This window comes from Rhincodon typus, chromosome 1 (genome assembly GCF_021869965.1).
Source record: "Rhincodon typus isolate 14 chromosome 1, sRhiTyp1.1, whole genome shotgun sequence".
Lineage (NCBI taxonomy): Eukaryota > Metazoa > Chordata > Chondrichthyes > Orectolobiformes > Rhincodontidae > Rhincodon > Rhincodon typus.
The window spans coordinates 125,747,175-125,770,746 of record NC_063332.1 but is presented as its reverse complement, the minus strand read 5'-3'; the positions used below and the strand labels follow the sequence as shown (position 1 = coordinate 125,770,746).

The window sequence follows — 23,572 nt, the reverse complement described above, 5'->3', positions numbered from 1 at the left end:
TTTGATTTCCAGAAGAGCAAAGAATAAGATGAATGAAGTCTTACAGTACAACAGAATGTACTTACCCTAAAGAATGATATAGCTTTCTCTCTGTCCCCAGGCCCATTAAAAAACACATCTCCAGCTGCTTCAAAAATTTCCAGTGCGAAGTCCAAATTTTCAGTACTCACTGCAGCATCTTGAGCAACCTTAAATTTTTGTATTACAAAACGTTTGCATAAATCAGCATTATCATCATGTTGCAAATCTTCTTACAGCCCAACTATATTCACAAGTTGAATCCTGAACAGGTTGACATTTGTTCAATACTGTACTGAACTGTGAAAAAGTCAAATGAATCAAATATATGATCTGAGATGATACTCTGCAGGGCTCTCCCAGATCTGGGATCTAAATATGTGCATTTTCAAGCAAGGATCACTGAATCATTGTTCCATGAAGTTGCTTCCTGAGTAGATTGGAGTAAAGTCTAAAGCATCTCTCATCTGTATGATACCATAACAGATGGGATGCTGCATTTGCTCATTAACCCATTAAAGAAGCTGGTCCTATCTTTTTGGTATGTCCTAAACAAAATCAGGAACCCTGATGTTCATTCAATTCATCAACTCTGAAAGTTGGATAATTATATTTCCCCATGGCCGTGCTAATTTTTCCCCTTAATGTGTGGTAACTATTTTCCTTTTGAAAGTTATTAAATGTGCTTCTGATACATTGAAATAAGTGCAGTGCAACTATAAGTTAACAGCTTCCAAAAAAAAATTCACCCTTTCTTGCCTCTAGATATGTTATTATTTACTTTAAATACAGGTCTCTATTTACTGACTACCCTCCTTATCAACTCTACCAAATAGGTCATTTGTAATACCTTAATCATCTTTTAAGCAGGAAGAACAGCCTTAGCTAAATTTGCTAAATTGTGCTAGGTTAGTGGTGCTGAATGAATGATAAAACGTTTGTCATGTCTAAAGAGAAAATTCCTCAGCTCTTCTTTGAAAGAATGCCATAAGATATTTTATATCCCCTTAAGGAGTCAACCTGCCTGGTTTAAATTTAATTACAATGTGGCAATTAACTGTCAGTCATCATCACCTGGTACATTTGCTACTGCAATTTCCCTACCAGGGTGCACTTGTCAACTGATCAGCATGGTCTTTTCGTTATAAAAAAAAAATGTTGTTCCCCTTTATAATTTTTGTCTTTCAGTGAATGCAATAGCCATTTATTTATGATGGTAGTACTAAAATGCTGAATAGAAATGAATTAATAGGAAGCATTCCTTTATTCCAATACTTATGACAAAAGGGAGTAATGATGGCACTAAATGATTTACATCTGTGAAACTTCTCTGATCAATGACTTTCAGCTGCTAAGCCGAGTTCATTACTCCAATAATCAAAAGTGGTAAATTGAGGTTATGATAATTGATTTTAGCATTCTCTTCGATCTTGTGCAAAGTACAGATAATGAAGCATCAAAAGGAGAAAAGATAACCTTAATACATCACCATGAATAAAGATGTAAACCACACTGCTGGTTGATCTCTAAAACACAATTTCTCTCTGAACGGCAGAGATATAAATGTAGCAAATCCACGTTTGTGATTAATTCTAAAGGGGATACAGCTAGAAAAATGACCATTGAGCTGTTTTCAGTGAGGAACAACTGCAAACCTGCAAAACAAAACATCTAAAAGGAAAATATGGACTGGTGTGAGTTCTTTGTCTCATAATTTGCCAGACCTGAAAATAATGAATTATAAATATTTCACTTGGAGAAACGAGGAGTTTGTACACAAACTGTACATTTTGTGGTGGATTGTTGTGAAGAAGTAGTGCCTAGCACTTGATCACATTTACTAACATTATTATCTAGTTATGCATAAAACTTTAAAGAGAAAATAGATCATTTAGATTAATATATGTCCTGATTTGTTTCAAATTATTGTATTTTACCTGTATGTACATATCCACCAATTCATTTTCTCCCAGAATGTAATATATCTTCCCAGCCTGCAGCCAAGCATATGCTTCCTTCTCCTTCTTCTCCAGATCTATGAAGATTCCAAGGCTCCGTTTGGTATACTCCAGTGCTGATCTGAATGCCCTAAATTTAAAAAGGCAAACTGCATTACCAGATTGGGTGGTACATCAAATTACCACATCGTCTGTTCAACACTGCATTATGTGACAATAAAAAATGGACAGTTCCTGATTGCAATGGTCATACATAAACTCCTTTTAATACAATCTCAAGATGTTTCTAATAGGGCTTTTCTGCAGAACTTTTCATAAAATCAAAGCAAAATCATTTACAAAAAATTTTACGTAAACTAAAAGAACATTCATGGTCAAGTACACTTGGATTCTGTTTATTTACCTTCAAAAAGCCAATGTGCTTTTTCACGCTGCATCTTTACAAAGCAATGGAACACTTGCCAGAAGATTTCATGTTAACATTCAAAGAGAGGAACAGTAAAACTAGTAAGGTCTCCTTGAGGAGCAAAAATACTCATTACACTGTGTAGGGGTCGGGGGTGGGTGCAAGCATATGCACATATTTATATATGGACAACAGTGTCATACATACAAGGTATAATTATACATTATACAGTGAACAGAGATCAGTTTAAATACATTTAGCCTCGAAACTTTAAAATACTCTTCCAAAGATTGTGATTGAGTGTTACATACAGAGTAGAGTATTTACAAAAAAAAAACCATAAATACTTGGAACCAAAAACAGAAATGCTGGAAATACTTGAGCCTGCAAAATCAACTCCATTTCGTCCTCCACCTAGCCAGCTTTTAGTGCTTTGATTTCAGATTTCTAGAACCCTCAGTATTCTATTGCTCAATAAGAGTAAATACCCAGACTTGTCCCCAGTGGGAGATGCTGAAAAACTGTACACCACTTATGAGAGAGGAATGGCAAAACTAAACAATATTTTATTTCATAAATCCAGTTTGCTCTGATGCCTTGCTATAGACAAAGAAAATATAAAAATTGCTTTTGCCTATCTAACTACACCCAGCAAGTGAGATGCACTAAACATACATAAAATTCTATTGCAAACATTCAACTTTTTCTTCTCCATTTAAAATTTACCAACAGAAAAACAATAGGAGGACTTGTAGTAATTGATACATGTAACTCCACAAAAAAAAATCTCATGTTTCTGCTTTGTAGCCAGTTAAGATAAAAAGCTCTTCACATTATTACAATTCAAAGGCTCTTTTCAAGCATACACTGAAACCCAAATTCAATTGCTTTTAAGACGCTTTTAGTCTCCTCTAGTGTCCCTCTCGAGGTTCAATGGATAACAAGGTTGCTGCAAACCTACTGCAGATTATGATAGTCCCCAAAGCCAATGTGACAAAAATGTACACACACCACCCATGGAGCTTTGTCCGCTGTATAGTTTCACAGATCACTTTAAACATTAACATTTTTCTTAAAAACTCCAGGATGTAATATATACACATCTTAATTATTTCTTTTAAATCTGTTAGACAAAACTTTTCATGCAACTCTGAAGTTCAGTGGTGTTTTGCCATGAAATAACTATGATTGCAGGAATTCAACATTTCAAACCTTTTCTTTTGAAAACAAACAAACAAACAAACAAACAAACAAACAAACAAACAAACAATCTTGTTGCAACTGGTATAATCAAATGGTATACTTTCAGGGAGGGAATGGCCTACTGGTATTAATAATAGATTATTAATCCAGAGACCCAGGTTCAAATCCATCATGGCAAGTCATGGAATTTAAAATTCTGGAATTAAAATTCTAATGATGACCATGAAACTGTTTGCAATTGTTGGGGGAAAACCCATCAGATCCATAAACGTCCTTTAGATTTCCTTCCATCCTTATGCGACTCAGTCCCACAACAATGTTGTTGACTCTTAACTGCCCTCTTGGCAATTAGATGTGGGCAATAAACACTGGCCCAGCCAGTGATGTCCTCATCCCATCATCGAATGAAAACAGTCGGGCAGACAGGAGAAATCATTATTACATTAAAAGGGTTTGGGGCAGTCAGTCAATTTAGAGATTAGGTACAGATCGAAATACATCATTAACTACTTATTCACTAGAACGTATGATATGAACTATGAGCAGGCAATTCAGCCCTCAGGCCCACTCTGCCATTTAATACAACCCATGACTGATGACCTCAACTTCACTTTCCAGCCTGCTCCCCATAGACTTTTAAATTAGTAGTGGGTTGAAGGGCCATCTCCTCCTTAAATTTACTCAATGTCCCAGTATCCACTGCATGTTGGGGTAGTGAATTCCACAGATTCAAGGCCATTTGAGAGAAGTAATTTCTCCTCATCTATGTTTTAAATCTGCTACTCCCTGTCCTAAAATTATGACATCTCGTTTTAGATTGCCCCATGTGAAAAACATCCTATCTACACATGCTTTGTCATCTTCTTTAGCATCTTCTATATTTCAATTGGATCTCCTCTCCCAGAACTGAACTCAAAACATTAACTGTGCTTTCTTCCCACTGATGCTGCCAGGCCTACTGAGTTTTTCCAGGAATTTCTGTAACAATGAATCTCTGCTTTAACCAAATTAACATATCTCAGGTCAGTGTACTTATCAGCTCAAATTTTGGGCCATTTTAGATTCTAAGGAGACGCATGCCTGACCCAAACAACGTTCCAGTCATGAACTTAGAGACAGGCTTGTGGGTATACTGCAGAGTTAGAGGTGGAGATTTTCTGCAACAGACCACCTGGTGCAGTGGGTTGAAGAAGTTTAAGGTAGCTGCTCAACTGCCAGAGAATAGAGTCTCTTTCTGAAAGAAAACATCTTGTTGTTGGAGCCCAAGTAGGTTAAAAAAAAAACATTCACCACCTAAAAAAGGCATAAACAACAAATTTGCACCAAATTCCTCTCTTTGACTTTTTAAAAATGCAAAGTTGGATATCCAGTAATTATTAGAACACTCATGATAAATTTGCAAAGTTTACAGGATGCAGAATAATAAATTTATGTACAAAGAAAAATGATTCCCCCATCACCACACACCAGTGGAATCAATCACAATAACTGACTATCAGCAATCATTGAGCATCACTTGGTTAATCTCCTTTACCTTTCAGTTCCCAGGTTGAGGTAAAGTTGACTGGTGTTCTGCAAAACATGTCCCTCCAGTTCTTTGTTCATCAGTTTACGAGTGAGGTGGAGCAGAAACTCATTGTAGATGATGCACTGGGCCTCATTAGGTAGGACAGAGTTGTAAAACTGACATAGCAACTGAGTGGCTCGTACTTGCCCTAGATTCAAAAACAAAAACTCAAGCAAAAAGAGCAGAAGGTGCTGGAGAATAAAGGATAATGACTGCCTTACTGTTTCCAAATCTTCGAAAAATTTTAACCAAATTTGCACCCCATACATTATTATTACAGAGCCCATACATGCAGTAGGATGACAATAAGATTGAAGGCATTAGTTAACTCAGTTGCAAGAACTAACTCCGAGACAAATTCTCTATCTTCACTTGGCAGCAGGTCCAAATGTTCCAAACAGTATCACAATAGTGAGTCGAGTAACACTGATTTATTGCCATTAGAACAACATGCACTGTTTCCTATAGTCTGTTCCTCCACATTTTTGCACATGAGCTCTTGTATGCTTGGACATGAATTTCACCAGCTAATCCAAAGGATGACAAGAGAAGAAAGACCAAATTCTCAGTGTTTGTCATTGTGATCACAAACCAGTTAGAGCTACATTTTCATCTGTCCAGTTCAGATGTACATAAACTCAGGAAGAAGGCCAGCAGACAGCAATAGCAGATTATTCTACTATTTTGTATCTTTTATCCCAAAAGATGTTGAGAAGTTAGCAGTAAAAAGCTTTAAGACTATTAATGAAAAGGGAGTTCTAGGTGCCAGCTTGCATATTAAACACCATTGACTCTGCGAATAATTTGCTCTTGTTTCCCAATAAACTGCTAATTATTAGATTTTATTGTAGTTAGCAGCCTAAACTGAACAAAAGACGAACTTCCTGTTTCATACTTCAAGTGTCATGGCAGCCAGAGCTAACAAAACTGTTTTGATTAAACTTCCTGCTATCTTTGCAAGGCAGCAGAAAAATGATAGATTTGTATCACATAAAAGACTCGGGAACAATTTGAAATAATTATTTAAAATAACCGAGAATAGTTTCATACCATCAGCTTCACCACAAAACCCCCAAAAGGAGAGGTGACCAGATGTCCGAAACACCTGTCTCCATCTATACTTTCAGGCGTCAAAGAAGAATCACAAAAGGGAACAGCTGAGCTTGCCCCACCACCCTGTGTTTTCCTAATGTCAATATGCTCACGTTTTAGAGTGAATGCAATATTTTTGTGCCTGTTGCACCAATTTGTTGAGTGGCAACAGTTACAAAGCTAAATACTGCAGATACTGGAAATCTGAAGTTTCAAAGCAAAACAGAAATGCCGGATACATTCAGAAGATCAGGCACATTTGTGGAGAGATGAACAAAATTAGCATTTCACATTAACGATATTTCAAAACAAAGGTGCTGCCAGCTCTGCCGACTGGTCCATGCAATAATTAATACAGTTTACACGGCAAGCTATGTAATCTGATTAAGGAATGAAATAAGGTGGAAAACAAACCACATTATTCTGACTCTGCTTTCCAACTTGTAGAACCTGAGGTTTTGTGCCTCTTCCACTCTATGGTATTTCTGCCATCCTTCTGTAGGTCCACTGAAGTCATAGCAGATTTCAGAAGAACCCTGCACAATATCAGGGTTATCCTGATTGCAGACTACAGATAGCCTGTCATAAGTTTGTGCTTCTGAAAACATGCTGCACACCAGACAACATTTGAGATATAATGAGGCACCTCTGAATGGTCAAAACAATTGAACTGTGTGCAAGCATGACAAATACCTGTTTAATGAACACAGTGCAGTTGCAAGGATTAGGATATCGGCTTTGCCTTTATGTAGGATTGCAGACTGCTGTCATCAGCCGCTGTTGTAGTGCATTAGCCAGAGCTGTGCAGTAACAGAGCCTCCAGTTTTCCGCCACCCCCACTTGAAAACATTGTAAGGGTACTGCATCATCTCACAATACCAGCATTGTGGCTGTTGCCAAGTAACAAGTCATTGATGAACAAAACTAGTTACTAATTTCAAATTGTCTGCACTTCTAACCAGTGAAACTCCCGTGATCAGTCACCAGAGTAAAGAGAGAGTATCATATAATCACAACTGGAAATCAAAACTTATAGATGCCACATGCAATAGAGAAGAGGGTCCCAGTAAAATTACATCAGCAAGCAGTGTGTTAATAGGGGAACACAGCTGGAGGCAAAGTGAGTACTGAATTAATTAACATAGAAGCAAGCACATCGAGAAATCCATAAATGACTGGAACAAGAGTATTACACACACACACACACACACCAGCAAATCATGTGAAGTATGCAGTATTGCAGAAACAAACACTAATGAACTAACATTCCCTTCATATTTTTGCCACCACTTGTCTTTACAGTGACTGACTTTCATCAATTTCACTGATGGGTTACCTTCAAAGTCTTGAGTAATTATAAAAGCAAGTGACAAAAATCAGAACTTCCTTCAACATGACGGAGAGGTTTGTCATTAATTGAGCAGCATAGACGAAGAAAAAAAATGAAGTGAAAGGGCCAGGGCAGAGGTGGTGAGGGAAAGGGGAATCTGGATAAATGTGAAGTATTTTGTTTTGGTACAAACAGGGGTAGAACTTATGCAATTAATAGCAGGGCCTTGGGTAGTGTTGTAGGGCAGAGGGACCTAGGGGTTCCGGTACATAATTCTTTGACGTTTGCGTCACAGAAAGACAGGGTGGTTAAAAAGACACACTTGCCTTCAGTGCTCAGTCCTTTGAGTATAGGAGTTGAGATGTCATGTTGAGGTTGTACAGGGCATTATTGAGACCTCTTCTAGAATGCCGTGTCCAGTTCTGGTCACCCAGTTATAGGAACGATATTAAGCTGGAGAAATTTGCCAGGATGCTGCTGGATGTGGAAGGTTTGAGTTATAACGAAAGGCTGAATAGGCTGGGACTGTTTTCACTGGAGCGCGAAAGGTTGAGAGGTGAACTTATAGAAGTTAAAATCATGAGGGTACAGATAGGATTAATGGTAGATGTCTTTCCCTAGGATGGAGGATTTCAAGACTAGGGGGCACATTTTTAAGATGAGAGGAGAGAGATTTAAAAACCACGAGGGAAAGCTTGTTTTTTTGAAAACACGGAGTGGTTTGCATGTGGAATGAACTTCCTGAGGAAGTGGTGGATGTGGGCACAATTACAACATTTAAAAGACACTTGGAAATATACACGAATTGGAAAGGTTTAGAGGGATATGGGCCAGGAGCAGGCAGATGGGACTAGTTTAGTTTGGGATTATGGTTGGCATGGACTGGTTGGACCGAAGGGTCTGTTTCGGTGCTGCATGACTCTATGATTCTAAATGGTGGTGACATCACAGTGTCACTCCACTCCTCCAGCTGTAAACTGCTTTACCAAGCCATAAAACAAGTGGGAGTGGGGTGGGCTGGACGAAGGAAATTGGATGATTTGCCCGCCTCAATTGTAGCGAACCAAGAGCAGGGGAGGATTGCAACTTCACCTTCAGTGTATCCCAGCTCTCTTTATACCTATTAGGTGCAGCTAGGAACCACATCACAGATCCACAGGCAGCCACTCTGCTAGCTGCTGTCAAACAGGAAATACATAAGGCAAGTGTGAAGTTAGGGTGCCAGATAGATATGGGAGAGGATACCAGCTAAGTAGCATATGAGCTGTGTAGGGTTCATCTGGTTAGAGGACCCATTAGGTAGGAGGACAAGTGGGTAGATAGTAGGATACTGGAGGTATGGTGCCAGGAGGAAGGTTAGCAGTTTGGTAGGGTATCAGCATTTAAAAGGTTGCAAGTGTAGGCAAGGGTGGGTAGGAGAAATTGTGTCCAGCAGATGGAGGGAGCATGGGTTTTTGGTTGGGGGCAAGAGGGGGTGGTGGTGTTAGTGGTAGTGTTGGCCAAGTAAGAAGGAGCAGGGTCAGCACCGAGTACACAGGCTGGGTCTGGTGTTGGTAGAGGGAGACCTGATCCAAAGCATGGCAAGAGGTAAGTGTGTTTGGGGGGTGAGAGAGGTAAGAGTGGAGTTTGTTCAATAGTTACTCAGGAGTTGATCTATGTATTTAACTTTTCCTGTGTCCCAATTTACTAATTTCATCAAAACCCTCAAAATACCCCGAATAAAATAGATTCTTTGAGGGTACCAGACGCTCAAGAATTTCCCAGCAGCATCTTCAATTTTCCAGCAATTCCTTTGGAATCTGGTTCGATAGGGATTCTGCAGGAGTCCCGTGTACAATTTCCATCTACTATGGAATAACGACTGTCAGGCCTTTCGAAAATCTGGGCTGCTTCAAAGTCAAATAAATAGGAGATTGAAGCAAGAGTAGAATACAAGGTCTTTTGAGCTTGTTCTGACTTTCAACAATATCATAGCTGATATTTGACTTCCATCGTACTTCCCTGCCTCCCTCTCTCGATTCCCCTAGCAACCAAAAATCTGCCTGTTTTAGCTTTATTAACACTCAATGACTGAGCAGCCACAAGCCTTCGACACAGAATTCCGAGGATTCACAATTAAGTGAAAAAAATTCTGCTCCTCAGTTTTGAACGGTTGGTTCCCTATCCTAAGGCAACACCCCCTAGTTCTAGGCTCCCTAACCAGGATGGATCAATCATTGAACATCAATGTACAGGATTCTTACAGCTATGCAGAGGTGGCTTTGGAGGTTGGAGGGATGGGAGATTTCAGGTGATTTCAGTGGAGGTAGGATCTAAATGGCCCTAGCTATCAGCTACCCAGCAAGTATATTTTGATATGGAAGGAAAGGAAAAACTACAGAGTACTTTCAGCTTTGGCCTCAAAGACCTGATCAACTGCAGCATTATTTGTTCCTCCTTTACTCCAGCCATCTTTCAAAAAACCCAACGTGCCATTTGCTTTCCTGAACATGAAAGTCAAAAGATATTTAAGAGTCTTTTGGAAATCCAAATATTCTACATCCATTGGCACTTGTGGCACAGTGGAAATATGCCTGCCTCTGGGCTAGGAGGCCTTGGTTCAAGTCCTAACTGCTCCTGAGGTGTATCAAAACATGGAGCCCTGCACTCAGCATTTTGGATTGTGTCAACATTTAATGCAAGTCCCTCAAGTGTTTTAATGATAATAAGAATGTATCTGTTTTGACTAACTGAAACATAAATTACTTGATCAGTAAAAAAAAAGCAAATACTTACTTTCAATAAGATTTGCTTTCAGTGCAATTAGAAGTGCCCATTCATAACAAAACATTCCACTTTCTTTTAATTCTTCTTCAATGTAGTACTGTCCCAGTGTAATCAGAACCTGAAAAAAATTTTCTTCAGATGCAACATTTGTCAGTTCAGAGAAGATATGAATGGACTTTAAAAGAAATTGTTCAGAAATTTGATAAGCCTTTGACCAAAGGCAGAGCAAACCATAATTAGCATTTGTAATAGCTTGGTTAAATTTCAGTCCCAAATCCACAGAGATTGACAGGGCTTGGTGATAGTTCTTAGCAGCTTCCTTGACATTCCTCATTCTTCTCATAGATATACCAACCATATTGTAAACAATTCCCTGTTGGGTACGGCAACTCTGAACAGAAGGTGACTCCAGTATGGTGTTTAATAAGACAATGGCTTTAGCAGCTTGGCTGTTCAGAACGTGCAACCATGCAAAAGAAATGAGCAAAGGCACCATCTCCTCTGTACTAGTGAATACATCTGTGTTAATGGCCATTTTCATATAATGAATTGCTTCTCCATACATTCCATGCAATTTGTAAATCTCTGACAAGCTGTGGCAAAGTGCTTGGTTAATACGGTCCCTTTTGAGGATGTTTGCTAATGAAAGTGCCCATTTGAGGTAGGGTACTACTTGTGTTGGAATTGTGGAAGAGAGTCTACCCATTCCACAGAGCTTTGATGTCCCTTTCATAACAAAGCTAGCACCTCTCAAACAATCCATTAAAGTTCTAGTAGGCCGAATGCATGAAAGTTTGGCACAGCTTATAGCAAGGTTTGGCAGACATTTTCGGTAATATAATGACCCTAATGTAAAATGAAAGTCTAAGGAAGTCCTACTCTCTAACATCAACATATTCCTTAAAAACTGTAGTCTTTCAATGAAAGGCAATGCATCTTCATACTGTTTAAGATTTATATGAAGTTTAGCTAAAAGGAAGCATGCCCTCGCCTCAGCATGCTTATTTTCAGACAGCACTGCCTTCCCTAAAACGTATTTCAGAACTTCAGCTTCCATCTCAGTCGTACAGATGTAGTTTGGGATACCCAAGAGTAAGGCTGCAATTTTCTCAAAAATGGCAGAGCACTTCTCTTGGTTTTTCTGTTTCAAGTATATAACAACAAGGTTTGTATACAGAGCGATCAAGAGAAATAAATCAGTAAACTGACCCTTCATTACACAGAGAGCTTCTTCAAAATAAACTCTGGCTTGAGAGTACTTGAGCTTCTTGGCACACATTCTGCCCAGTAGAAAACAAATTCTTGTTTGGGCCCACTGCATCTGTCTCTTTCTTGCTGCCTCCCTTGCCACCTCAAGATAATGAACCACTTCTTCTTCACTAAAGCCACGAAAGATGGACGTCAGAAATGAAAAAGAGGAGTCATACAGATGTTTGAAGTACTTGCTGTATTCCTCATTATCGAGCATAACTAAGAAATGGTGGAACATTTCCGGATTGTCTAGGTTTCCTGTACGGCCTACAAACAACCAAGGCTCCTCTGAGTCAAGTCCATCCTCTTGGTCACAATTTACAGAAACCTGTTCAATAGATTCCTCCTCGTTGACTGAAGGGATAGGCTTTTCCTCTTCTAACCTATTTACAGCCTTATTCAGCTTTGTTTTTAACAAAGCAGGTTCTTGATTACTTGGAGTTTGTTGCTCTTCTGCAAGAAAATAATTGTTACTTAAATCGTATGTGACGAAAGAAAAACTTCAACATTCAAAGTAGAAGCCAGGGATCCTTGTAGCAGCCTATTTCACAAATACTTTACAATGCTGCTACAGAAGAACACTATTTCATTATTTCTAATATACACACAAAATGCACAAAACAGTTACATTTACACTTAACAACTACACAGAATTATCCACAAATTGCTTGACACTAACAAGTTTACAAGTAGAATTGCTTTGTAAGAGTCTAGTTTAAGAAAACATTGAGAAAACTGGCACACAGATTTAGCTTAGTTTACACTGGTCAAAACAACCACAGTAGAAGAGATCATTTACCATTTCATTATAGGCAGAACATATAGCAATGTAGGAATGGGTTCATTATCCTTTGCACCTAATATGTCATACTTCACGCAATGCAGACATCCAGAACTGGAATAATTTTCTGTTAAAGTGACAGCATACAATTCATCTCTGCCATTTTTTAAAAATAGTTGTTAAAATAAGTTGCAAAATCTATTTTGCACAAATGTGTTAACTAGTGGTCAGCCATAGGAAATTATATAGCCAAGCTATTAACCAAAATGTAAGGACCACTCAAACCAGATAAACAGCACAATCATGATCTCAGTCTCAGATATTCTGTATAGAATGCAGCACTCCTCATTATCATTCTTCAGTCTTAACCAATAATCTCTCCCAACTCACTTACCAAAAGCTGTTTAAATAACATTATTTGCTATTACTGAGTACCTTTTACAAATATACATAAAGTTTTGAGGGAAACTTAGGTTATACTTGGTTAATTTGGGAATCCTGAAAGAGAACCATTATAAAGCTTTACCTTCAAGTATTTTTGTGGTTTATCTTCTTTATTCAGAGCTCAGGTAGACTAGGTTGAACCCAACCACTTTAGTGCACATCGCAGTTTGAGAAAATAACTTACTTACACTCCTCTCAGAAGCTCATGGCCAAGATTAGGTCTTTAAGGAGAAGAAAATCCAAGTTCAACTTTGCAAATCTCTTTCTGAAAGTAAGGGACAGCAGTTTCCCCACTGCTGAACAATGCGAGCATAGGTGAGTCAATTGGGAAAAGATGAGGAGAATGGAAAAATTTGATTCCTGACATAAGTGTCCAATTTTCCACCCAAGGTATTAACAGCTAGATGAAAATTCCATGAGTGAGTGGCAAGGGGCCTATTTTCATGTATTAACAACCCAATACTACCAAATCTCATTTACAAATGAGTTGCTAGTTTCCCAGGCAATGGAGAAAAACTGGACGGTGCCAATTCCTAACACAAAAATCTGATCAGGTATCTGGCAGCTGCAGCTTGCCAATGTCTTCTAAAAGGGCCAACACCTCAGCCAGCATTCCCAACACCTCATGGGCAGTGATTCCCTGTTCCTCTCCTATCCAGGAGGTTGGCATTGGCCAGGAACCAAGCTCACCACATCCAAATGACATAACTCGGACTCAATTGTAACACAGTGCACCACTTCAATACTGTACTTTGAAGTTCACAGTCACCTTTCATAATGCTGCTACCAGGCCTCTGTGCACAGGGACAGGCACCCATCTCATCGATCAGAGCAAGATGCATCTCAGTGCTCTTAGCTTGGGTACAGCTTTTGTGGAGAAGCTGGTACAGTCAAGTGTGAGGATAGGAAGCAATGCAGAGAAGACAATAATTCTGAAAGGTGGGTGGGGGCAACTTGACATATGGGGGAGGGCACAGGTTACTATGGGCAGAGCACTTATCATCAATAGTCGCCAGTAGCCTGGCCTTGATCAGATGTGTGGGATAATGTATCATGATGCTCAATATAACTAAGCTGTAAACTTGGGGCTCAGGGATAAAGGAGGGGGAGATAAAGAGTTAAGTTAATAAGTTGGGTTGGGAATGTTTGGAAGTTCAAATCTAATTAGGTTGACAGAGAGTGCAAGGAAGAAAGGAAAAAGAAGATTTGAGGGGCTGAGCTTGTGATTTACTGTGTGAAGGGCTACCCATATTGACTTGCATCCTCATCTCAATCACAAATGCACAATGGAAATGAAAAACACTGTCACAGAGTGGAGTAAGTGTCCTACTCCTGTCTAGGCACGCAAGTTCTACTTGAGGTCCTTCAAGGGACTATTGCATTAATTAACCTGTACTGTGTGTGTCTAAAGACACTACAATCACAATATTCTGCATGTGAACTAGGCACAGTGACCAACCGTGCATGTGGGATACAAATCTTAGCTACAGTATTAAACATATTGATCACATATTGGTCACTACAGATTGATCACAGTCATCTCTATGAAGCAGGAGTATTCAAAGGTGACCCTACATAAGCATGTTGGATTATTTCACTGCATTGATAGTTGCTGTATAAACTTAAGCTGCTGCTATCGTTGTAGTAGTATCTTTAGTTTCAGTAACATATGATGGTACTCCCTCTCTAGAGTCCGTGCAGAGACGAATAATAAGCAGAACTCCAGAGAGAAGACTTTTGATAAAATAAAATGTAATAAACCCAGGTTCTTCAGCTTTGAAGAGAAATATCTCCAAGTGGATTTAAAAAAAAAACATTTAAAATTTTTAATAAACTGGAAATAATACTTTCAGATATACTATGAAAGCAGGGCATAAAAGGAATTGATCCAAGGTTATGCAGAGTATCGAAAATAAAAATTTAAAATTGGGACAGATTTCTTGATGCTTAGTACTCTGCCACGTGATAGAAAATTAAGGAGGGAGCGAGAGAAAATAAAAGCCTGGTTAAAGCCAAGACAATGGAATCCTAGAAAGAACAGTCAAAAGCTCTATGGGAAGATCACTAGGTTCTTATTCTGGAAATATCCCATCAGAAAGAAACAAACAGCCTTTTTCATCCAAATCTACCTGCTGGCTAAGACATAAGGCACTCATGAAAATAACTTTGCACACTGTATACATTCAAAAAAACTTGACAAATATTTTGATCAAAGGATGTAGCATTTTGATATAAAAGATAAGCTTAGTTACTCACCAGTATTGAAATACATTTTGCAAAGCTATTTTTATTTGTAAATTCACACATGCAAGAACATCAGAATTCGTTGATCCCAAATGAATAAATGATATCCTTTATAAATTATATCTAATTTACATTAAACTTGTTTTATTACCTTTTTCTTCATGTTGTGAATTCAACGTATCTGGATATAAAAAGGATACAATTGTGAGGGAGATCTAAAATTTGTTTAACCTGTTAGATGAATGCAAAACAGGTTAAGTATTCTGCACTCATTCAATTAACAGTATATGCTTTTTAAATAAAGGAAAACTGAGAACATCCCAAAAAGAGAGGACTGATAATATCTTTCAATAATATCTTCACAGATTGCACATTTCTGTTAAACATTTTTATAATTGTTATAGAATAAACTTATTGCAACTCTCTACTGGGTTGATATTGAGGTAAAACTGCCAGAAGCAACCAGCTTGAAAAATGTCCTGCATGTGGATCTGGCAGTTTTACAATACATCAGACATTATGGCTTCTGCAATGTGAACTAGTTTTTGACTTTAGATTGAAATGCAAAATCTGAAGTTGGAGAATTGGGCTGTTAGATGTAAATGCTCATCTTCTGAGCAGCCAGTTCAAAAGTGATATCAATTATCTTTAAACAATTGTAGAAGTCTACGATAGATTTATAGATATTGACTAGAACTTATGACAATAAATCATTGTGAAGTTGGTGAAGAAAGCAACTTAAATGGATGGGATATCAAAATCCTTATCTGCATCTGTCTCACATTTTCCAATGAATCGTCAACTGGTGCCCTGCAAGTCACATTATATTAGTCATTAGTCATTGGGGACTCCATAGTTAGGGGGACAGATAGGAGATTCTGTGGGAACGAGAGAGACTCGCGGTTGGTGTGTTGCCTCCAGGTGCCAGGGTTCGTGATGTCTCAGATCGTGTTTTCGGGATCCTTAAGGGGGAGGGGGAGCAGCCCCAAGTCGTGGTCCACATAGGCACCAACGACATAGGTAGGAAAAGGGATGGGGATGTAAGGCAGAAATTCAAAGGAGCTAGGGTGGAAGCTTAAAGCTAGAACAAACAGTTGTTATCGCTGGTTTGTTACCCGTGCCACGTGCTAGCGAGGTGAGGAATAGGGAGAGAGAGCAGTTGAACACGTGGCTACAGGGATGGTGCAGGAGGGAGGGATTCAGATACCTGGATAATTGGGGCTCATTCTGGGGTAGGTGGGACCTCTATAAACAGGATGGTCCACACCTGAACCAGAGGGGTACCAATATCCTGAGGGGGAAATTTGCTAATGCTCTTCGGGAGGGTTTAAACTAATTCAGCAGGGGGATGGGAACCTGAATTGTAGCTCCAGTGTACAGGAGGTTGAGAGTAGTGAGGTCATGAATAAGGTTTCAAGGTCGCAGGAGTGTACCAGCAGGCAGGAAGGTGGTTTGAAGTGTGTCTACTTCAATGCCAGAAGCATCCGGAATAAGGTGGGTGAACTTACAGCATGGGTTGGTACCTGGGACTTCGATGTTGTGGCCATTTCGGAGACATGGATAGAGCAGAGACAGGAATGGTTGTTGCAGGTTCCGGGGTTTAGATGTTTCAGTAAGATCAGGGAAGGCGGTAAAAAAGGGGGAGGTGTGGCATTGTTAGTCAAGGACAATATTACGGTGGCAGAAAGGATGTTTGATGAGGACTCGTTTACTGAGGTAGTATGGGCTGAGGTTAGAAACAGGAAAGGAGAGGTCACCCTGTTGGGAGCTTTCTATAGGCCTCCGGAAAGTTCCAGAGATGTAGAGGAAAAGATTGCAAAGATGATTCTGGATAGGAGCGAAAGTGACAGGGTAGTTGTTATGGGGGACTTTAACTTTCCAAATATTGACTGGAAACGCTATAGTTCGAGTACTTTAGATGGGTCAGTTTTTGTCCAATGTGTGCAGGAGGGTTTCCTGACACAGTATGTAGATAGGCCAACAAGAGGCAAGGCCACATTGGATTTGGTACTGGGTAATGAACCAGGCCAGGTGTTAGATTTGGAGGTAGATGAGCACTTTGGTGACAGTGACCACAATTCGGTTACGTTTACTTTAGCGATGGAAAGGGATAGGTATATACCACAGGGCAAGAGTTATAGCTGGGGGAAAGGCAATTATGAGGCGATTAGGCAAGATTTAGGATGCATAGGATGGAGAAGGAAACTGCAGGGGCTGGGCACAATTGAAATGTGGAGCTTGTTCAAGGAACAGCTACTGCGTGTCCTTGAGAAGTATGTACCTGTCAGGCAGGGAGGAAGTGGTCGAGTGAGGGAACCGTGGTTTACTAAAGAAGTTGAATTTCTTGTCAAGAGGAAGAAGGAGGCTTACGTAGAGATGAGGCGTGAAGGCTCAGTTAGGGCGCTTGAGAGTTACAAGTTAGCCAGGAAGGACCTAAAGAGAGAGCTAAGAAGAGCCAGGAGGGGACATGAGAAGTCTTTAGCAGGTGGGATCAAGGAAAACCCTAAAGCTTTCTATAGGTATGTCAGGAATAAAAGAATGACTAGAGTAAGATTAGGGCCAGTCAAGGACAGTAGTGGGAACATGTGCGTGGAATCCAAAGAGATAGGAGAGGCGCTAAATGAATATTTTTCGTCAGTATTCACACAGGAAAAAGACAATGTTGTCAAGGAAAATACTGAGATACAGTCTATTAGACTAGACGGGATTGAGGTTCATAAAGGAGGAGGCGTTAGCAATTCTGGAAGGTGTGAAAATAGATAAGTCCCCTGGGCCAGATGGGATTTATCCTAGGATTCTCTGGGAAGCTAGAGAGGAGATTGCAGAGCCTTTGGCTTTGATCTTTATGTCGTCATTGTCTACAGGAATAGTGCCAGAAGACTGGAGACTAGCAAATGTTGTCCCTTGTTCAAGAAGGGGAGTAGAGACAACCCTGGTAATTATAGACCAGTGAGCCTTACTTCGGTTGTGGGTAAAGTGTTGGAAAGGATTATAAGAGATAGGATTTATAATCATCTAGAAAGGAATAATTTGATTAGGGATAGTCAACACGGTTTTGTGAAGGGTAGGTCGTGCCTCACAAACCTTATTGAGTTCTTTGAGAAGGTGACCAAACAGGTGGATGAGGGTAAAGTGGTCGATGTGGTGTATATGGATTTCAGTAAAGTGTTTGATAAGGTTCCCCATGGTAGGCTATTGCAGAAAATATGGAGGCATGGGATTGAGGGTGATTTAGCAGTTTGGATCAGAAATTGGCTAGCTGTAAGAAGACAGAGGGTGGTGGTTGATGGGAAATGTTTATTCTGGAGTTCAGTTACTAGTGGTGTACATCAAGGATCTGTTTTGGGGCCACTGCTGTTTGTCATTTTTATAAATGACCTGGGTGAGGGCGTAGAAGGATGGGTTAGTAAATTTGCAGATGACACCAAAGTCAGTGGAGTTGTGGATAGTGCGGAAGGATGTTGCAGGTTACAGAGGGACATAGATAAGCTGCAGAGCTGGGCTGAGAGGTGGCAAATGGAGGTTAAATGTGGAAAAGTGTGAGGTGATTCACTTTGGAAGGAGTAACAGGAATACAGAGTACTGGGCTAATGGTAAGATTCTTGGTAGTGTGGATGAGCAGAGAGATCTCGGTGTCCATGTGCATAGATCACTGAAAGTTGCCACCCAGGTTGATAGCGTTGTTAAGAAGGCGTACGGTGTGTTAGGTTTTATTGGTAGAGGGATAGAGTTTCGGAGCCATGAGGTCATGTTGCAGCTGTACAAAACTCTGGTGCGGCTGCACTTGGAGTATTACGTACAGTTCTGGTCACCGCATTATAGGAAGGATGTGGAAGCATTGGAAAGGGTGCAGAGGAGATTTACCAGGATGTTGCCTGGTATGGAGGGAAGGTCTTATGAGGAAAGGCTGATGGACTGGAGGCTGTTTTTGTTAGAGAGAAGAAGGTTAAGAGGTGACTTAATAGAGACATACAAGATGATCAGAGGATTAGATAGGGTGGACAGTGGGAGCCTTTTTCCTCGGATGGTGATGGCTAGCACGAGGGGACATAGCTTTAAATTGCGGGGTGATATATATAGGACAGATGTCAGAGGTAGGTTCTTTACTCAGAGAGTAACAAGGGCGTGGAATGCCCTGCCTGCAAAAGTACTAGACTCGCCAACTTTAAAGGGCATTTAAATGGTCATTGGATAAACATATGGATGATAATGGAATAGTGTAGGTTAGATGGGCTTCAGATTGGTTTCACAGGTCGGTGCAACATCGAGGGCCAAGGGCCTGTACTGCGCTGTAATGTTCTATGTTCTATATAAACTACAACTTACGCTATCAAATACAAAACCCTCTATACAATCTTCAGCATATGCAGAGGTTTCAAAATCCTCTGGCTGGTCTTTAGGTCTCTGTGTCAATGTTCCTTTTTCATCTTTATTATCACCTCTTGCCTTACATCCTACCTGCAGGCTCCATATTTGCAACTTTAGTCTACCTTTAATTCTCCCACCATTGATCCACTGCACCGATTCTCCACCCCAACAACATCACCCCTTCTCTCTCCTGTAAGTTGCCCAAGTTCTTCCCTAATCCCACTCTTATTCCTAATTTGTAGTCTAGGTCCAAGATCCAACAATAACAATGTGTGTATACCACCTTTAACTTATGGATCACTAGGGTTAAACATCCATTCTGCAGTACACTCATGCCTTTGGGGAGCAGCAGGCTTGGGTCTTGATGGGTCTCTGAACACACCAATATCAGAAAAACAATAACCAGATGGAAAAAGCCCAGAGCTTTGCAACAAAAGGTTTTGGATAACAGCATCATTAAGAAATGTTCACACCTTGAGACAATGATTATTCTGAATAAAGAGCATATTCAATATCCAACAAGAAGAATGGTTTATTGCAAGAGACATTTTTAAAAATGTCAGCTACTGAATTGGCCACAAAATTTATATTTTTTATGAAATGGTTTCAAAAAAAAAAAAAACTGAGAACTAAGACGCAACTGAAAACTGATGCCACTTCATTTTGGTACCTACTGTCTTGTGGGATTTTTGGAATATGCCGTATTCTAGCCCTACTCTACTTTTTCTGGTAAATTAATGACTGCACAACTTCCTGGTCTCATCACAAATTGGAAAATTTAATTGACTGTTTTGAATTTCTATCCTTAACCCCAACCCCTAGCAATAAAAGGTCAAGAAATAGGGAAGGTTTGTTACAACTGTACAGCAAGTTGGTTAGGCCACACCTGGAATATTGTGCATAGCTTTGGTCCCTGCATCTTAAAGATTAGGATGTACTGGTATTAGTGGTTGTTCAAGAAAGATCCACTCGGCTGATTCCTGGGATGAGAGGGATTTACTTTCCATTAATGGCTAAACATGTTACGTCTTCATTCATTAGAGTTTAGATGAATGAGGGGTGACCTTATTGTAACATACAAGATTTTGAGGTGGCTTGAAAAGCTACATGTTAAGATATTTCCACTACCGGAGGAATCTCAAGCTCGGAGACATAGCTACAGAATAAGGGACAGTCACTTAAAAAAAGTAATAGATTTTAAGCTTTTCTTTTGCTAACTCATTTTCATTAAATTCTCTCTCTCTTTGCAATTCAAGTCTTTTTAATCCAGTTTCCCTCTGATATTGATTTACCTCTTCCCATTTCAAGTTTACTTAACTATTTCCCTTTGTTTTTCTCCCTCCTCTCTTTCCTTTTTGTATTCCTAAATTTCAAGTCTTTTAATTTCTCTTTCCTAGTCCAGTTTTATTCATTTATAACTGTAACTTAGCCAGTTCCTGATGTAAACTTCCCAATTTCAGGCTTACTTCTTTTGCCTCAATTCTGAATGCTGCATAATCACTCAAAGCATCTAATCCTTACAGGACCCAACTTTTACGTCAACCTTCAACTTCTTTGCTAAATCTCTCAATTTAGCTTTAGTCAGATTATAAATAACCCAATTATGTCTTCAACTTCCGGAAATCTCTTAACAGCATTCAAAGCCATCTTCAGATTTTGTGCAATAAACCTTACCACAACACATCTGCTTCATGTCCAGAACCAATGTTTGGCCATTGCTTTAACCAGACAAACCTCAGACCCCTCTTAAATCCAGCGAATTAAAAAAAAAATTCAGAGTTCACATTCACTATGATCCCAGCTGATATTACTGGACAAAGTCAAATCCCAGACTAAAACCTGGTTTGATAGAAGATATATTTTGTTTTAGTTTCAACAAAGTAGCCTCTTGCTGAAACATAAGCACACAATAACGCAGTTTATTTTAACAATAAAACAAAGTTTATTACCAAAAGAAATGACAATAAGAGAAATAAATTGAACTATCCACCAATAACAAATATTTTAAGCACACGGTACAAATATAATTCCATTAAATCCAAAATACTCCTTTATAAATTGAAAAAAAGCAGCTTTGGTACACTCACCAAAACACACCTTATATCATGCCCAAGAAATACCACTTGCACACTCATGCCAAAGTCCCTATCTCTAACACCTCACTAGTTTGAAGTCACTTGTAATTTAACTTATATACTGAGACTGCAGTTAGCTTCTTTCTGGATCTGTTACATATCCAAGTGTAAACATGACTTCTTCAGGGGTTTATTGCAAAACTTCTGATCTGGGACAAATACTGATTCTTTACTCCAAGGTAGTCTAGTTCTCACAATATTTTTTCCTTCTTGCAAGTGCTGGTCTATACAACCATCTTCATCCAAGAACCTCACAGGACTGCCCAAAATTCAAAGTAAAAACAAAACTTTCCATCTCTCTCTCTAAGCTATGAAGATTTCTTTTAAGCTTAGTAGGAAACGAAGTCCCAGAAATCTCTAACAATCCTACCCGCCTTGCTGAATTGCAAAACAATTCAAGGTAAAGAAAAATCTATTAGTGGTTCTCAGAAGCCCACTAAATCTAAAAGCTAGGTGTCAAAACTGTTTTTTTTTATTTCCCATGTCTACAGGAATACTTGCATGTTAATTATTAACTTCAAAGCCCATGTTACTAACAAAAAACAAAAATCCAAAATTACACAAAATTTATAAATTACAACTTACACTCTAATCAACTAATACTCAGTTCACACCCACAGAATCCTACAGCTACCTTGATTCGTTTCTGCCTCACTTCCTGCAAGACCTTTATTCTCATTCTCACTGTTTCTGTCTGAACAGATACAGCAATGCAATCTTTTACACCAGCATTTCCATTGTGTCCTTCTTTTTCCTTTAATTGACGATTCCACCCCCCTCCCAATCACATCCAGTCTACATCATACACCTCCTGTCAGCTCTTCCCCTAACTCGCAGAACCATGATAGGATTTATTTTGTCTTCAGCTTTCACTCCAGAAGCCTCCATACTAAGCAGATTGTCTTCTGCTCCTGAGATAGCAGGAACTGCAGATGCTGGAGAATCTGAGATAACAAGGTGTACAGCTGGATGAACACAGCAGGACAAGCAGGGTCTAGGCCCGAAACGTCAGCCTTCCTGCTCCTCTGATGCTGCTTGGCCTGCTGTGTTCATCCGGCTCTACACCTTGTTATCTCAGTCTTCTGCTCCTTTTGCCCACTCCAATGTGATGTCAACACTGAACACATCTTTCCTGATCTTTCCTTTCTGCATTCCAAAAAAGGGTTTTAAAAAAAACTGCAGATGCTGGAAATCAGAAACAAAAATAAATAAATAAATAAATATTGCTGGAAACAATTGCTCCAGTTTTGAAGGGTCACTGGACCTAAAATGTTAATGCTGCTTTCTTTCTGCAGATGGTACCAGACCTCCTGAACTTTTGCAGCATTTCTGCTTTTGTTTCCAAAAAGGATTGTTCCCTCTGTTATACCCTGGTCCACTCTTCAATCGCACATCTCCCCACCCCGAACATACCTCCACCCCTTCCTCCAACACCTTTCCATGTTACTGCAGAAGGTGCAACAGCTGTCCTTTACCTACTCTCCCATAATCCAAAGCCCTGAACACTCCCTGCAGGTGAAGCAGTGGTTTACATATAGTTTGTCCAATTTATACTGTATTCACTGCTCGCAATGCTGTTTGCTCAACATTGGGCGGGCCAAACACAGACCAGCCGACCCCTTCATGGAACATCCCCATTTAATCCATATGTGACCCTGAGCTTGTGATCATCTGTTAATTTAACACCCTACCTTGCGCTCATGCTGACCTCGCTGTCTTTAGCCTCCTGTAGTGTTCCAATGAAGCCCAACATAAGCTCCAGGTACAGCAGCTCATCTTTCCATTAGGCATTTTACAATCTTCCAGACTCAAAAATGAATTTAAAAATGTTAGATTTTAATTCCTGCCTCCATTGTGTTTTGCCTACTTCAATGGTTTAGTTTGGTCTTGTCTTGTTTCTTTCTCTATTCCTCATGTAGCATTCACATGGTTTGCTCTGTAGCCATTCATGCATCTTCTGGACAAGGATTTGCGAAAGAAATGAAAGCTATTAAAACTCCATGAAATCT

General features: G+C 39.6%; 1 protein-coding gene across 6 annotated transcripts in view; it reads right to left on the bottom strand.

The window, feature by feature from the left end:
• LOC109912968 (SH3 domain and tetratricopeptide repeat-containing protein 1) overlaps positions 1 to 23,572 on the bottom strand; it is an 84,383-nt gene that overhangs the window by 15,655 nt on the left and 45,156 nt on the right. For 5 of the 6 annotated variants that reach the window (XM_048599761.1, XM_048599782.1, XM_048599776.1 and 2 more), the window contains 5 exons: positions 15,212 to 15,241; positions 10,350 to 12,044; positions 5,120 to 5,300; positions 1,956 to 2,106; positions 66 to 188 (listed from right to left, as the gene is read on the bottom strand). In XM_048599761.1, coding sequence (XP_048455718.1) covers positions 66 to 188; positions 1,956 to 2,106; positions 5,120 to 5,300; positions 10,350 to 12,044; positions 15,212 to 15,241 — 2,180 coding nt within the window. The remainder of the gene's footprint in view (positions 1 to 65; positions 189 to 1,955; positions 2,107 to 5,119; positions 5,301 to 10,349; positions 12,045 to 15,211; positions 15,242 to 23,572) is intronic. The other variant, XM_048599797.1, reaches the window with a different exon arrangement.